Raw genomic sequence first — 17,860 nt, 5'->3', positions numbered from 1 at the left:
TAATGGAGTGAGGTGCAACCCCCTCCAGCACTCAACTGTATTGATCCATGGGATGGAGGCTCTGCCAACTGGGAAGGGATGGGGAAAGCCAAAAAGCTCTTAGCACAAAGAGGGCAGAGGGTCAGGGATTACTCTTAAATAGCCACACGGAAACCACAAGTATGGGAACAGAAGCCCCTATGGACACAGTTCATTCAGGTCCAAGTGCCAGGCAGCAGGGGGCAGGTAAGGAGGCAGGGAGACCACTGGAAGCATTTAAGATAACTCTCCTTCTCTGGGAACATTTATATCACAATTGGCCGTATCTGCTCTAGCTCAACCAGGAATGCTTCCTGTAAGAACTTAATTAACCCTAGGGCCTTACAATTTATTGGCTGGGTCCCACATTATCTGTGGAGGCCCAGAACCAAAGCAGGCATGGAGCCACAAATAGTTGCTTATCTTCAAAACATCGTGTCTACATGGGATATGACCGTAACACAGTGGGAACACAGCCTTCATGGAGCCCACATAAAGGCCCCATACCTACAAGAACCAATCCAGACCATCTTTTGCAGCCTCCAACAGGGATGCACCATGCTCCAGCAGTAATCCCAACAGCCATGCCCCTGCCTTTAGAGCTGCACTGAGGCTCAGTCAGCGCTGGGTTAGTGGAGATGGGGTGTTGGGGTTGATGGAGCTGGACAGACTGGGTGAGGACATCAGCATCCTACATCCCAGTTCTCCACACCAGGGAAGGAGCAGGAGTAAGGCACCTTGCTATTGCTCTAGCTCAGAAACAACTGTGACCTTATGAGACAATGCTATGAGTCTCTTACATCACCACCACCTTCTGCAGGAGAGAATCATCAGCAAGACCAGGGCTCCCTGTGCTCAGTGTTATAGGAACACAATAAAGAAGAGCCTGCCTGCTGCACCAGAAGTCCAATGGAGCTGGAAGAGAAGCTGGAGATAGAAGCAGAGCTGCCATCCCTGAGCAGGCAAAGGCAGTGCTCAACTGCCGTCCAGCTGAAGAGAGAGAGCAAGGAGCACAATGGCTCTGCCTCCTCTGTTGAGGAGCAGAGCCAATGAATAAGAGAGGCAGAGACAGAAATGCGCTTAATATGCTGCTTGGGAGGGACGGGCGGGGGGAGAAAAGGGGGAGGCAGCCAGACAAAGAACAGGGGGATGTAGGGGAAAAAAAAGATGCAGGCAGAGAGAGCAGGAGAAGGTGAAGCATGGGAGCAGGAGGACGGGGCTGGGAGGTGCGGGGCCCCCGTCAGCGCTGCGGGAAGGATTGGGGCAGGCAGCATACAGCAAAGGGGCGATGCAAAGTGCAGAGCCCTGCGGGATTGGTGAGCAGGGCCCAGCAAAATGAAAATCTCTTAACCACACAGAATTGTTAACTGCCCCCAAATCCTTTTGTGCTGGGGCTGCAAGCTTAAAGGAGCTTAAGCTGTTAGATGCATGAACTTCCTCCATAAATATCCCTTGTGTGCAGTGCCGTGAGCAGGCTTGTGTTGTATTAGCCAGATGAAAAGCACAGCAGAGAAAATGAGCAACTCCTTCCAGTGCTTGCAGCTGCACTGAGGGGCCGGGCTGACCATTGCTTGGGGTTCACAGAGGCCCATTAGCAGGGCAGCACCCTTGGGCCACATCTTCGCCACGTCCTGTTTGGGCTACATGCGAGATCACTTCACTCCAAGAGTCAGTTTGGATTTGCTTTTGTTTTGCTTCTGGAAAAGGGCCCAGATTTCCTCCCACCCCTCAAAACACGCAGAAAAAAAAACCTGCCGGCCATATGTACGAGCAAGTCCCCCAAGCCAGGAGGCTCACACACTGCCCATGCAACAGGGACTGGGAATGGGCAAGGGTGCAACTGCAGCAGTGCAGTGATGCAGGACTGCACCCCCAGGGTGCTTTTAACCCAGCCAGATAGATGAGCCCCCCAGCCATTCCTTCTGAGAGCAGACGTGTGCCATCTCTACCTGGTGGCTCACATAGGAACCAGAGGAATCCTTCCACTCCTGCAGAGCCCTGGGCCCATCCAGCTCCATAGCCAGAGCTGCCCCATGGAGACGGCGCATTGCCGGCCACCGCGTGATTGATGACGGCGGGGAGTGTGGGGCTGCATGCACGCCAGCACCGGCTGCAGAAACAGCTGCTGAGGTACTGGACCTCCCAAAATCCTGCTGCTGCACAAAGAGGAGAGACAGCCCTTCTGCTCTCTCCCTCCACCTCGGCCCCCTTCCTTTCCAGCTGACAGAAATGGTCTCTGCAATGGGTATTCGAAGGGACCGATGCGTGGCTGGGCTGGGGAAGCAGAGCAAGTAGAGAAAGTGAAGCTGTATCAGAGCAAAGCATTGTGCAGGGCTGGAGCGAAACACAAAAATAACCTCGAGATGGAAAAGCTGACATGAAGCATTTTGGCTTCCTTGTGTTGATATGAATGCTCCACTTGGGTGTAGTAAAACATCCAGCTGGGATTAGCCAGGCTCCCTCTGCACGCTGCACTGAAGCAGTACTCTCAGCAGCCTTGGCCCTGCTGCAGCTGGAGGACTCTTGATCACCACTAATGGGGAGAGAAGAGCCACATGGAGTGGATATCAAACATCCCCACACACGGCAGGCCCTGCAGGTGGATGTCCCTCCAAGTGAGAAGCTATGCAGTAAAAGGAGGATCTCCACAAAAGGCTTCACTTCTGTTCCTTTGGCCTCAACGTGTAATTCCTACATCACTTTCAGATTTTGACACTTCTTCTCATGTCCTCCTCAGTCTCCCTTTAGTCCTCCCCCACTCCTTGCCCCTGTTCCAGCCTATCTCGCTATGGGCCCAAGGCATCCTTCAGCACTGAGGCACCCCACTGAGCTCATGGAGTCCAAGGAGAGCACTCGGAACCTGGTCCTGCAGGTCAACCCTTGCCTGCTCAACATGGATTGTTGTAATCGCACGGCCCTTCTGCTGGTGATGTGATTGCAGAGGAACAAGAGCAGCCATTCAGCCTGCAGTCCCAACCAAGCGTGGCCAGAGACTGTTCCCCTCTTTGGAACATCCATTTCCCATCATCAGCACCTTCCCCATACTTGCTTGGTGCTGCCCAGCCATCCCTTCCTGCAGCAAGTAGAGAGGAGAAGCAGCTCCTTCCTTGCAGAGTTTGGCATATCTATAATTGATCTCAGAGAAATTCCAGCTCTGCTCAGTGTGTCGATGCTATCAAAACTGTAATGGGATTTTCATGTTCAGCTGGGACAGGGAGGGAAGAATCAGTTTGTCTAACGCTGCAGTTTGCTCTGCTTTGCTCTTTCTGTCCCATTCTGCTACAATTCCACTTGCCCTCCTCTTCCTCCACAACCCCAGCAATTCAGAGCACATTCATCCAGCACACTATAGATAAGCATACCTGCTTCCATGCAACCAAGGAGGAAACTTCCTCTCTTCCAGACCCTCTCCACTTTCTCCTGTTCCCCAGTTCCACCCCAGACTCCTGGGAGGTGGCTGCAGAGCAGAGGCACAGCTCAGTGGCTGAGTGTCCCTCCTGGGAAGCACAAAAGGCGGCAGCAACTGCACAGCACCTCTGGGCTCTGCAAACCCGGAGCTAAGGCAGAGCCTCTCCAATGGAGAGATGAACCCAATTCCCTTGTGAGGTCCCTCCCAGCCTGCAGATCACAGCCTGAAAAGCACCGATACAAGCACAGCAGCGAGATGAGCACGTGAGGAGCAAAGAGAAGGGTTTACCTCTGCAAACGGTCCCATTCTCCACCGACTCATAGCCCGGCCTGCACATGCAGCGGCCGATGGGCACCAACCACTCGCCATCCCCATTGCAGTACAGCTTGATGGGCACATCCACCTCCTCTGCATTGTTGATGCACGTCCCCCGGGCTGCCACCAGAGATGTGCTCTCCGCTCCCGAGAGGGTTTCCTGGAAGACCGCCCCGTTCTGAATCACACGGGGACACTTGCGGTAAAAGACACGGACTGCAATCAAGGACATGCAGCCCCCATAGTCCTGGAAGGCCAGGTAGAAACCGTTTTTGGAGACAGGTCCAAAACTGCGCACCTCGGTGTTAATCTTCATCACCCGCCCACCAAGGTCCACCTGCGAGAAGCTCTCGTCGGCAGCAATCGTATCTACCTTCATCCAAGGGTTTTCCATCCAGTTAGGAAAAGTCTTGGTGGCAGAGTCAAAGTCTGATTCGTAATAATAGAGATTAAAAGTCTCCTTACAGGAACCTGGGACATTGGGGATGCTGCTGCAGTCCCGAACAGAGAATTTCATCTCCACGTGGATGCGATGTGCTCCTCGCCTCCGGATGTACTTGGTCCTCAGCCAGTTGTTTTGGCTGGATTCAAAGACATTACACACCTGGTAGGTGCGGATGGTGTTCATGTTCTCATCGTATCCACTCACCTCTTCCCACTGCAGACAGGACACAAAAAGTCAATAGGGCTGCAATGACATTCACAGGATTAAACACAGGGTCCCCACCTGCTCTGTCTCGGTGCCATGCGGCCATGCTGCCCTAACATAAGCTGTGCCACATCATACCATCACATCACCCCAACCCTACATGTCTCCAGAGGGGTCTGACGCTTGTGGCACCCCATTGGCTTTATGGCAAAGCCACCCCATGCATGGTCCAGGTGTGGCAGGGCACTACAGGGCCACGCAGCAGTAAGGTCTTAAGCAGGGGCTTTCACCCGTGGGCTACACCGTCCTGCATAGGCCTCCTCTTAGCTGCAGAGCCTCATGGCTAAGTAATACGATGCCTTCAGCAGATGTATTCCCACCGGTGCCGCTACGGTTACAACCGTGGCAGACAGACCCTGCTTTATAACATGACTGTAAAACCTCCTTCCAGGCTGCAGCCTGAATGCCATGCAAGGTGCAGGGTGCCAGCAGGACAGCAAAGCCCCTCTGCAGCTCTGGAGGTGTCTCCATAGAGCTCAATGTGGCTACAACACACCCATACCTGCACCCTCTGCACATTGGCCTTGTTCAGCTCTCTGTCTTTTTGTTCAATCCCTCAGCTCTCGTTGCTGTCTCTACCCTTTGTAGGGTGGGGAGACACTTCAGAGCAGGTCAGAGATGTGATATGCCCACTGGGATCCATCAGGATGTCTGTGGTTGAGGTCAATATGCTGCTGAATACCTTGGGAATAGGAAGGTGAAAGCGAAGGAACAGGAAGATGCTCAGAGGGCAGGAGCACATCTCCTATGAAGAAAGGAGGGAGCTGGGGCTGTTCAGCCCGGGGAAGAGAAGGCTCTGGGGAGACCTCATCATCACCTTCTAATACTTAAAGTAAGCATATAAAGAGGAGGAAGATCGATTTTTTAATACCACCTGATAGTGATAGGACAAGTGGGTGATAGGACAAGGGGTTGTGGTTTTAAACTAACAAAGAGGAGATTCAAGATAAATACCAGGAGGAAATTCTTTACTCAGAGGGCAGTGAGGGCCCTGCTTCCCAAAGTGTGGATGCTCTATGCCCAAATCCATGGATGGGACCTGGGCAACCTGAGCTGGTGGGGGCAGCCAGCCCATGGCAGGGCTTGGAACTGAGTGGGCTTCAATGTCCCTTTCAACGCAACCATACTGTTATTCTATGAACGTTGCTTTCTCTCTTAGGTTTGGGTGATGCCAAACATTGATGGAGCAAGAAGAAAGTAAGCACATGGGATTCCCCTGCCCCAGTGCACTTTGTGCCTCCCTCTACTCCAGCCTCCACAGGGGAGAGGAGGGCAGGTCTGGGGAAACATATGAAGGGAACCAGGCTAAAGAGCCAGCTGGAATGGCTGTTCATGAGCTTGTGGAGGCCAAGCAGCTTCCCATGGACATGAAATCCAACGTGCAGAGCATCACCCTGCCCTGGATGCAAGACTTGCCCACAGTGCAAACCTGCTGTCACCACGTCCCTGCAGTCAGGGCTGCAAAGGGAGGCTCCCGAGATGTGAGACAGATTGCTTTTTGCACATCAAGGCTAACAAACAGCCGAACAGAAGGCTGTCAGAGAAGATCCCCAAACAGCTCCATCCATTCCTGATGGGCCGTGGCTGCAAATCTGCTACAAGGAGAGGAAGAGAGCATCCTCATGGAATGCAAGGGGAGGATTTGCTTTCTTTTCTATGCATACATTCGGTGTGCTAGTGGGAAAGAAAAGCAGGATTTAGACAATTTTTTGGGGAGGAATCATGGACAAAACATAAGGAATCAGTTTCTTCTGTTGCTCTGCATCTGGCACAGACCTGCTTTGCCTGGACCTCTCCTGATGCCAGCAGCTCTCATCCCAAAGAGCTGCAATGGACACCAGGACCCACCTACCTGCCCCACAAGCCGGGGCTGCTCAGGCCCTACAACGCCCTGCTCCTTTCTCGCAGCTGGGAGTGAAAGTCACTCCTGTGCATCAGCCCCTGTTCTTCCTCAACGCTTAATTAGAAGCCTCTCCCTTTCTCCTCGCTCTCTAATTAACATGCCGGGAACTCAAAAGAAGAAGGCAGCACAATAATACAGAGAGACGGCTTCCAGCAGGCCCAGGCCTCATTACTGCAGGGCTGGCAAAGCGTGCTTTACATATGGAAAAACTGCAAACAAGAAAGGCTGGGCGAGGAGAGAAAAAGACTTGACCTCTGCTCTGGCCCATTGTGTGCCTGTCATCCCCCCTCGGCGGCCAGGCCGGTGTTGGCGGGGCGGGCGTAACGCTTTATCATGGTGATGGGGCCCGGTACCCAAACCACCACATCCCAGCTCTGGGCATGCAGAGGAGGCCAATCTTGCAGGGTTTAATCTCCTCAACACAGGCTTTGCTCGGACATTTCTTTTCTTCTGCCAAGCTGGCCATGGGGAGCGGGTTTGCTGTCAGGTTTGGGGTGAGGCCTAGAGGAATGTCTTCATCTGGCCCTCCTGGTGCCTTGGTGGGGTTGTGTGAAGGGAAGAAGGAAGGGAAAGAAAGAAAGGAAAGAAAGAAGAAAGAAAAGGAAAAAACAAGAAGAGGAAAAACTAAGGGAAAGGAAAAAAGGGAAACAGGAAATGGAAAAGGAAAGGCAGAAAGGGAAAGGGGGAGAGAAAAGGAGGAAAACGGAAAAGGGGAAATGGGAAAGAAAGTGAGAAGGGAAAGAGGAAAAGGGAAGGAGGATAAGAGGAAAAGTAAGGGGGAAATAGGAAAAGAAAGGGGAAAAAGGGCATGGGGAAAGGGAAAAGAAGAAAAGGGGATTGGGAAAAGGGAGAAGGGGATAGGAAAAGTAATGGGGAAAAGGAAAGTGGGAAAGTGGAAAAGGGAAAGAGGAAAAGGTGATAGAGGAAATGGGAAAGAGGAAAAGGGGTGGGAGAAGGGGAAAGGGGAAAGGGGAAGAGGAAAAAGGGGAAAAGGGGGAAGGATAAGGGAAAATGGGAAAGGGGGAAGGAAAAAGAGGAAGGGAAAGGAGGAAAGGGAAAGGGGAAAAGAGGAAAGGAAAAGGGAAAAAGGGAAGGGGGAAGAAAGGAAAGGGGAAAAAGAAGGGAGAAATGGAAAAAGGAAAGGGGAAAAGGGAAGTAGGGGAAGGAGAAAAGGGAAAGAAGGAAAGAGAAATGGGATAAGGGAAAAGGAAAAAACAAAAAGGGGAAAGGGGAAAGGAGAGCCTCTGGGCTTGGGCCAGGCTGGCTTTGGCCATGTAACCTGAGGGAGAGTGTGATGCTAGACCAGCAGGCATGGCTTGGCTCAGGGCACTGCGAGGGTACCCTGCCAGCCCCACCTCCACCCCAACACCAGCTGGTGGATCACTGGGAGCTGACACTGGCCCTAGGCTCCTCCACTTCAGCAAGTGACACTCCCACCCATGTTTGCTTGTAGTCAGCGACACCAGATTGGGCACCCAGCTCCCATAAAGCAAGAGGATAACTCACCCCTGAGGGAGGATGCACCATCCAGCCCAGCTCTGCCGTGGCTGTTGTGGAGTCCATCAGTGTCTCTGCAGGAGGAAGGGGAAACAAGGAGTCAGTCCATCACCTTCCACTTACATTTGCAAAAGTGGGACGCTTTTTCTCTGCCTTCTGCATGGTAGTCAGTATCCTCAGCCATGCAGCAGTGGTTCGGATGGAAAAGCACTTCAAGGACTTGCCATACTTAAAAATTAAACCAACATTAAAGCCAATTTTCCAGGCAATTTGGGCAGAAATAGGTCAGATGCTGCTATTGCTAATCAGCACTGAACAGTGGCCGAGGATGGCTTAGGCAGGTCACACTACATGCACAAGCAAGACACAAACATGAAATCCATTTTGCAGCTTCAATTTCCCTGCCCTCCCAATTACTACAGAACAGGCAAGGAAAGAGTCCCTTCTTACAGCTCTGCAGCACTCAGGAAAAAGCACCATATGTACAAGGTGTACACCCACCCAGCTTCAGCTTGCTCACCAGGAGAGCACCGATATAGTCAAGATGTCCAGTCACCAGCCTACAGATCCAACAGTCAGCCCCAATACAGTCAAGATCTCCAATTTCCAGCCTACAGATCCACAAGACAGCCACAATACAGTCAAGGCCTCCAGCCATCAGCCTACAGGCTCAACAGACAGCCCTGATATACTCAAGATCTCAAATCACCAGCCTACAGACCCAAGAGACAGCCCTGATACAGTCAGAATTTCCAATCACCAGCCTACAGAACCACAGACAGCCCTGATATAGTCAAGATCTCCAATCACCAGCCTACAGACTCAACAGAGAGCTTCAATGCAGTCAAGACCTCCAATCACCAGCCTACAGATCCAACAAACAGACCTAATACAGTCAAGATCTCCCACCACCAGACTACAGACTCCACATGACAGCCCCAATACAGTCAAGATCTCCCACCACCAGCCTACAGACCCAATGAACAGCCCCAATATATCAAGACCTCCAATCACCAGCCTACAGATCCAACAAACAGACCTAGTAGAGTCAAGATCTGCTACCACCAGACTACAGACTCCACATGACAGCTCCAATACAGTCAAGATCTCCCACCACCAGCCTACAGACCCAACGAACAGCCCCAATACAGTCAAGATCACCCACCACCAGCCTACAGACCCAATAAACAGCCCCAGTATAATCAAGACCTCCAATCACCAGCCTACAGATCCAAAAAACAGACCTAGTATAGTCAAGATCTCCCACCACCAGCCTACAGACTCAACACTGTGCCATCTCCCATGGCCAGAGCAGAGACAAAGAGTTCCTGGCTCTAACTGTGTCCTGCTCCTGACCACTAAAAACCCCAACATCCTGCCACGAATTCCCAAAAGGCATCCCCACCTTCTCCACTTTCACTGCTCTGAACCAAAACGAAGGGGAACAAAAGATCAGCGCCGTACAGATCCATCACTTAAAGAGATAAGGCTGGATGCAGAGATGGCAAAACGACTTTTATTCAGTCCACGTAAACTCCCTTTTCCCATTAGTAAGCCAAAAAGTGCCTCGCCATAGATACGCTCCTTGCACCTACTTCTGGCAGTAAATCATTTTCAGACTGCGGGTTGTTACTCACTCCTGCTTAGAGCCAGCGGTTTCCAGTTCACAGGAAACCAGCATTTCAAAATTTGGTTTTATTCCAAAAGCAAAAAAAAAAAAAGCAAAAATAGTTCTTTTCAAATGTTTTTTTCTCCCACTACGAAGAGTTCTTGGAGAACAACTCGTCCAAAAAATGTTGTCATTCGGATTTATGACATTTCTTTTTTAAACGGAGCGGTTGTTTACATAGCTTAATAACAGTGTTTATTTTATCAAAGTATCGTCGCTTTTTCATTACAACACCCGTGGCACTTTGATCTAGAAGGAAAACAACGTTCTTCACCCAACGCTAGCAAGGAGCTGCACTAAAAACCAACGCTATATATAGGTTGATTTATCTTAACTATCGATGACACTGACTATCGTGCGAAAGAAGATGCATCATAAACCAGCATAATTCCCCAAATAAAAACAATCTTTTTAAGCATTCTGCATTTCCTTCCAAGAAAACATGGCACAGTGAACATGTGCCCAGACCATTGCTGAAGCACACATTGTCCATAGCCCTCAGTGTTGCCCCTCATCCTCTGCTAAAGAGTTGAACATGGCCTTAATATGTTGTAGGGGAGAATCATGTTGGGTATTAGGAACAATTTCTTCTTGAGAAGAGTGTTGAGGTGTTGGCACAGCTGCCCAGGGAGCTTGTGGGGGCACCATCCCTGGAAGGGTTCAATGTGGAGATGTGGCACTGAGGGATGCGGGCAGTGGGCGCAGTGGGATGGGTTGGGGTTGGATGGATGCTCTTAGGCATCTTTTCCTACCCTTAATAATTCTATGACTCTGTCCTCTTGGAGTGACACATTGGCTCAAGGACACCCCATTTTGACATGATAACAAGGAGCAGAAATCTGCAGGTTTCAAGCAGATTTTTCTAAAGGTCAATTATCTTCTCATAAATATATATCTTCTCTCTTACTTTAAAACTGAATTCATTCTGCTCAGCTGCAAGTTATTAGATTTCCTTTTACTTTCAGACTGTTATCCAAAACCTCCTTTTCCTCTTGTGCTGCTCAAGGGTGGCAAATGAATCATCTCCCAGCCTTCCCCAAGGTAACCAAAAGTAACCGAGAGTCTTTCATCCTAAATAAGGTCCCTTTTCTTTGGGGCTCCTGTTCGTCTTTCTTTATGTAGGGTGGACCCCAAGACTGCATCCCAACTGCACGCAGCTGTGACATCCCTTTGTGTGACTTTTTGCACATCTTTTCTAGTAAATTGCTGTCCTGGCCGAGGTCCAGAAAGCATGTGGAGATCAGCTGACATGTTAGCATTTGGCAGTGGTTGCCTGAATTCCATATAATCGTGAATAACTGATCTCCACGAATCAGAGCAAACCTCATTAGCCGCACTGTCTGCGAATGTGCATGTGAAGCCAGGTTGGATTTCAAGGGTAGGGGGGGCATTTGCTCCTTCATTGATGCTTGACCTCAAAGCGCACCACAATGCCTTACTGCCTAAATAATCACAGAGTCACACAGTGGTTTGGGTTGGAAGGGACCTTAAAGCCCACCCAGCCCCAACCCTTGCTTTGGGCTGCTCCCCACCATGTCAGGCTTCCCAGAGCCCCATCCAACCTGGCCTTGGGCACCTGCAAGGTTGGGGTAACCCCAAGAATAATGGCATGCCACAGATCTACCTTGCATGTGTACTTGGCCAAAAGCATCTCACACTCTCCATATAAGCTTTGAAGAGGCCATATAACTCCCCACAGAAGCTCAGTGTCTCATCCTTACGAAGTCACTTATTGTTATACAAAGGGAGCACACGCTTCAGCAAATAAATCCAGCTTTGCTCACTGCCACAGCTGCCTCCTTCACGGTGCCATCCTCCAGGTTTGGCAGCAGATATGGGACCCCTGGCATCCTGCATAGAGCAACAACCCTTTGGTGATGGTGACAATGCACTGCTAAGGGTGGTGGGGGTGGTTGCCTGACCCCCAGCCCACCTCTGGTGGCTGCCTACAGCCACAGCTCAGTGGAATGCTTTTGCTAGAGCAGTGTTTTCTCAATATCTTTGTTTGTGTTATTCCCTCCCGTGTGTTTATCCGCGGATTCACATGCTACCCACAGCACTCTAAATAAATCTACAGCTGCTCGAAACTAGCAGACGCAACTCTGGCCTGCCTCCCACCAGAAACCGCACTGCTCCCCACGGGATGGTTAGGAGATAAGTGCCTGTCCTTTTCACTTTGAAGATGCTTTCAATAAGCAGCTCTCTGCCAGTGCTGGGGCTGCTGCAGGCACGACCAGGGGAGGCACTGCTGCTACAAGAGCATCCCCAGACTCTGCCACACTCAAGGCTCCAGCTGGAGCACTTTGCATGCAGAGATGCATCACTGTCAGCACACCGCAGCCTCTGGGATGCTCATGGTTACACTCAGACAGCAGTGGGCTGATGGCACTGATAGGACAAGGGGGAATGGTTTGAAACTGAGACAGGGGAGGTTTAGGTTGGATCTTAGGAAGAAGTTTTTCACCCAGAGGGTGGTGATGCACTGGAACATGTTGCCCAAGGAGGCTGTGGATGCCCCATCCCTGCAGGCATTCAAGGCCAGGCTGGATGTGGCTCTGGGCAGCCTGGGCTGTTGGTTGGTGACCCTGCACACAGCAGGGGGTTCAAACCAGGTGATCATTGTGGCCTTTTGCAACCCAGGCCATTCTATAATTCTATGGCCTTTCCCACCTGAGACTGGAGAGCAGAGGACAAGGATGGCAATAGGTGCTGGCTGTGATCAAAGAGAGGAGACTGGAGAGTGACAGGAGCAAGGAATGGTGGCAGAGAGGCTTGAAGGGATTAAGAAAGGATCTGTGCACACTGCAGACACACTTCTCTGTGTCCGGAAAAACAACGTCTATGGAGTTTTGCCAATTTCAACCAATTTAGACCATCTGGACCTGAGTTTCTCAGAAGTCCTGGTAAATCCTTTGCATCTGCAGGCTCCAAACTCATTGCAGATAAAGAAACAGCTGGACAAATAAATAGCCCCACAGATAGCTGAAGCCTCCACCCTCATTTTTCCACCCACAACTTTTTCCTTTCTCCTCGCACTTCTCACATCAGTCCCTCCCTCAGAGCAGGAAACCTTCCAGCTTTTAATAACACAGGGTGCAAACTTTGAGGTCCGCCTGGGATCCTATTTTCAAGGCCAGGCTGGATGTGGCTCTGGGCAGCCTGGTCTGCTGGTTGGTGACCCTGCACATAGCAGGGGGTTGAAACGAGATGATCATTGTGGTCCTTTTCAACCCAGGCCATTCTATGATTCTATGGTCAGTGCTGGATGAACAAGTTGCCTGGGTCTCACTATTGGAGCAAAGGAGCTGGAAGCTGAAATCCCACATCAGGCAGACACAGGTCATCCCATAACAATGCACCCCATCAGATGAACCCATGCTGGAGTGACACTGAAGAGAAGCTGTGCTGGATGAGGCTCTGTGCTACAGCCCAGCACAACACTGAGCTCCTCCATGCAGGCACACGTGCTCCTGGAACAGCCATTCCAGCCTGGCCTCACGCGCAGCCACCGCATCCCTATACAGGAGGGGCGGTTAATGAGAAACCCGTCTGTCCCCCCGCCCCAAAGAGCCCTTGCTGCAGATCTATTTATCCTTCCAGAAGTTGAAAGGCCCCTCTCTGCCTCCTGTGCTTTACTGGAGCCTTATTATAATATTTTTGCCAGCAAGAGCTAAGAGGGGCTGAGCAAACCCAGTGGCCTTTCCCTGCAGCACCGAGTTTTGCTTTGCCTGGCTGATGGCCAGCGGAACAAACTGAAACCCAATCCCCCCCGGCCGACCCGCTGGCGCAGTAACAGCACGTTGCATTGTGAGCCGGCGGCTACAGGATATTTTGGATACTTCACTCAGGGATCCACTTAAACTCCAAGAGGGAGAGTGATTGATAGGGAGAGAGACGAAGCAATGACTGAGCCGGGATGGGGACTGCCCGCATCCTGCCTTGTGCCTGAAGCCCCAAAGGAAACCCCAAGGACAGCCATACCGTGCTGCAGGAGTGGGCTGTGCTGGCAGTCCCAGTGGGTAAGAACACAGGAGCAGGCAGGTATTATGCTTCTCAATGCTTCTCCCTGAGAAATCAGGTCCAGATAGATAGAGAAATCCATAAGCAGAGGCAATGCCCAGCATCTCCATCGCCCTGAGCACATTCAGCCTGCTGGGGGCTAACAGGGAAGAAGGGGAACCCTGGAGATATTGCACAGCTCCCACACAGGGTCTCTCTCCCCATTCCCTGGTTCCTCACACCCTGTCTGTGTCTGCATAACTGGATTCAACCCCAGTGGACAAAACCCAGGACTGACTGACGCTATGTGGGTATTCCCAGTACCTCACCAGCCACCACCATCCAAAGGGATCTCAGGCACTACCATGCATGGTGCTGGCTGCTCCACTGCCAGACAGCTTAAAGCCAGTAGGAAACCCCCCCTAAAAGAGGGGACAAGCCCAATTCTTGCATGTCACCCAAGCACATCTTGCTTTCCAATTAACCCATCCATACAAAGTAATGCTGCCAGACAGGGCTCCCCAGCTCATTCACCTTACAGGAGAAATACAGCTTGGCTCTGGCACCTGGGAAGACAGAGAAGGGCTGGGGCTCCACAAGGAACTCAGATTTTGGGATCTTTCAGGCTCGGGGCTCTGTTGAAGATGCAGGTTAGGTTGGCTGTGGGTGATAACCACACAGCCCGGCTGCCAGGCTGCCCAGAGCCATCACTGTACACAGTGATCCTGCTTTCCTGCCACCATTTGGCCCAGCAGAAACCTGATAACCACATCGGAGCCCCCCAGAAAGCTGCTCCAGCAGCACCAGGGTCTGGTAGCATCTTCCCCATGAGGAGCTGGCGTTTGTAGGTGGTCTGAGTTCAGCCGAGGGCAGGCTGCAAGCAGAGACAATGCAGATGCTAAATGCCAGCGAGCAGAGGCCCTCCTGCTGCTCCTGGGAATGCAGTAGCCACACAGAGAAGGCACAGATGCAGACGTTTAACAGCCATCGCTACTGTCAGTGCTAATGATTCGGGCTCTGCAGTCACACCAACCCCACTGTCTGCAGGACACACTGCAGGGGGTGGTTAACAAAAACTCATCCCTGCCCATGTCCTGTCTTGTCCATCCCAATAGGACAAGCCCAGCAAGGGCAGGACACAGCTAGGGATGTGTCCTTCCTCACCAGGAGCTGCAGATGGGGATGGCAGCCCCCACCACCTGCTGCCCTGGTCCTGCTCATGGCATAGCACAGCCATCACACAGCCTGGCCCTGACCAAGCCCTCGACCACTGATCCTGCTTTTAACTGTGCAGCAGTGGATGCCTTGGCTGGCTCCTGGCTGCAGCACCTGTAGCAAAGAGCAGCTTTACAGCACCATAACCTGCCCCATGCCCCAAGGCTGGCTGGCACAAGCTGCAGGTGCAGGGCTGCACCACCCAGGCACCCAGAGCTCAGCATGATTCTCTATCACATTCAAGTATTTATGCCTTGGGAACAGCAGCAGGGTAACCTCAGGAGATGAGAGATGTACCAAAAAAGCCCATAGACTGAGTAGCAGCACCAGTTAAGCAGCACGTGCCGAGCTTTTGCATGACATCCATCCTTCTTCTCCACTAAGCTCTCTCATCATTTGATGCAATGAGCACCTATAGGACCAACAGGAGCAGTGTGAGCCCAGGGGGCATTGAATGTGACCAAGCACTGTCTCCTCCTCCCCATGGGGCAGCATCCCCAGCCACCCCAGCCTGAACTCAGGTGTACACAATGAGCCCCATCCCACCTCCCAGCACCGCTGGCACTAAATGAGGTTTTGTCACCCTGCATGGTGGCACAGGCTGGAAGCAACTCATTCCCAGCAGGCTGCTGAGCCCTGCTCAGCATCCCAATCGAGCTGTCCTTAATGGGCTTCAATTTTAATTTGCTTTTATTGGAAAACACAGATGGTGACCCCTCCTCCCCCCCCTACCCGAACACATACTGGGTAATAACATTTACGGGGGGAAAGATATTATCTCCAAATACAGCCAAAGCTCCAGCAAAAGCCCCACCACCATGCACTGACGTGCAGCTGTGCTGCACAGCCCTGTGCCTGGCTCGTAAAGGCAGGGCCACACAGAGAACAGGCACGCCGGGTGCAAGGGGAGCATGGAAGCAAGACCAGGACCCAACAAAAGAGCAAGATTAGACCCTGCTATGTCACAGCACGCCAGCACACCAACCTGGTGAGCCCCTTTTATGACCAAGCCTTGCAAAGCAATGCTGGCCCACTGCAGAGGGATGCACAGAGCAGAGCCTGGAGGAGCTGTGCTGGTGGGATCTGAGCCTCAGAGCTCAGGGTGGCTGCAAGGAGGTGACAACAGCACTGTGCAGGCAGCCAGGTCACAGATGAGCTGCTTCAGAGGACACTGAGCAAGCCAGGAAAGGAGAAACTTTCTGTTCTGGCAGCAGCAACTTGAAGCAATGGTATCAGGAGCAATGCTCTGCAATGCTCCCAATGCACACAGCTCACCTTGCTGGCCCTGAGACAGCAGCATGGCAAGTAGGGATGCTCCAGCAAACACAGAGCACCTAAGATGTGCTGCAGCACCCTCACTCTGGGTGGATGCTCTCCGCTCCGTGTTTGGCTCCACACATTCACCTGCCAGCCAAGTCTTCCCTCTTTTCACTGTTTTTACTGACAGGCTGTAAATTTACTTCTGCTTGGCAGCCCCAAGTGGGAACAGCTTCAGAGGAGCCAGCTGTAGGCTCGTCTGTGCTGAGCCACAGAGGGGTGCACCGTGCCCTCCAGGCAGCCCTGGCAGAAGCAGGGGGGGGCTCCAAATTGGGCTCCCAGCCCATGGGACTGACATAGGAATTCCCGAAATCCCTGGCAGGGAGTTGGTGTAGTGCTCCCGGGCTGACTGGTTTCTAGCAGCTCTCAAGGACAGCATTTAAAGCAGCATCTCTCCTCATTGGTGTCCTCGTGGATAGAGCGCAGCCACGCCAGAAATGTGAATCCCGCATCTCCGCAGGCCCCAGAGCCGCAGATAAAGCGATGTCGGAGACGGCAGCTGTTAGCAGTGGGTATTTATAGTGAGCTGCAAATGTTTCCTCCCTTGGGAAAACTCCATCGTCGATACCTCACCACAGAGAGGGGCTTCCTCTTTCACTGCAAGCTGCCCTCGTCAGCACGATAAACCCAGAGGATGGCTTTGGTGCTGGTGCCCAATCAATGCGCTCCATGCTCACCATGCAGAATCTCATTAACCTTCCTCCAGGTTGCAGATATTAAGAGAAATGTCTCCTAAAGAGTGGTGATGCATTGGGAAAGGAGGTGGGGGAGTCCCCAGCCTTTGGGGTGCTGAAGGAATGTGGAGATGTGGCACTGAGGGATGTGGTCAGTGGGTACATTGGGGTGTGTTGGGCTGGAGGATCTTAGTTGACTTCCCCATCCTTTATGGTTCTATGGTTTTATTCTACAATTCCTCCACATCACAGGTAGGAGACAGCTGAGAGGATGGGGTGGAGAGGACAGCCTTCCCAATCAAAGGTCCCTATAATGGAACAGCCCCAAAGCAGGCATGGATCAGCTGTAGGATTGCTTGCAAAGCTGCCATACCCTGCAAGGGCTGCACTGAGAATTCAAGGGCTGCAGAGCAGCACATGAGCAGGGAAAGCATCCTGGAGATGTTTCTGCAAATCAGCCTGAAGAAGAAGCCAACAGCCTATGGAGCAGCATCACGCAGGGACCCTCCCTTGGGGATGGTGGGGAGCGCGTGCTGCTGCTGGGAGATATTCCTGGAGACACCGACACTTAAAGGGACTCATTTCCAACACAGAAATACCACAATCAATGTGGGCAATCACGGCGCAGACCTCATTTTGACAGCTGAAGATGAGCAGATCAATGAACCGGAGCTGAGCAGTTGCTTAGGTACAGACAGACAGAATCTGATCACACAGATGGGGGAACAGATTTGTGCACCCACCAATCAGAAACACACTTGGAGGTGCAAAATGGGGGAATTTCCTAAAGTTAAAAGGGATTATTATCAAAAATTGATTAAGGGAGGGAAAAAAAAAGAAGTCAACAAAAACAATGAGGAGTAATTAGAGCTGGCTTACAAAGGCTTTGCCAAATATCTCATAAATCTGCCATCATAAAAGAAGGCACCCTTGGTTAAAAACTGCCTTGGCTTCGAATAAAAGAAAACAAGGCAGTAAAAATAAACATATTGTATAAATTAAAAGTAGGGGGAAGTTGGCAGCAGTGAATTAGCAGTTATAAAACGCAGGCTGAAGGAAGTGAAGGTAGCCATGAAAACGGCAGCAAAGAGGAAAGAAAAGGAACTTTGAAACACATGGGGAGCAAACAAGATCA

At 51.6% G+C, this 17,860-nt stretch overlaps 1 protein-coding gene across 5 annotated transcripts in view; it reads right to left on the bottom strand.

The window, feature by feature from the left end:
* EPHB2 (EPH receptor B2) overlaps positions 1-17,860 on the bottom strand; it is an 86,046-nt gene that overhangs the window by 49,985 nt on the left and 18,201 nt on the right. For all 5 annotated transcript variants that reach the window (XM_015882707.3, XM_015882709.3, XM_015882708.3 and 2 more), the window contains exons 2-3: positions 7,861-7,925; positions 3,716-4,400 (exon numbers count right to left, since the gene is read on the bottom strand). In XM_015882707.3, coding sequence (XP_015738193.2) covers positions 3,716-4,400; positions 7,861-7,925 — 750 coding nt within the window. The remainder of the gene's footprint in view (positions 1-3,715; positions 4,401-7,860; positions 7,926-17,860) is intronic.

Source organism: Coturnix japonica, chromosome 9, assembly GCF_054131305.1.
Source record: "Coturnix japonica strain WE chromosome 9, WE-NBRP24, whole genome shotgun sequence".
NCBI classification, from domain to species: domain Eukaryota; kingdom Metazoa; phylum Chordata; class Aves; order Galliformes; family Phasianidae; genus Coturnix; species Coturnix japonica.
This window is presented reverse-complemented; position numbering and strand designations above follow the sequence as displayed.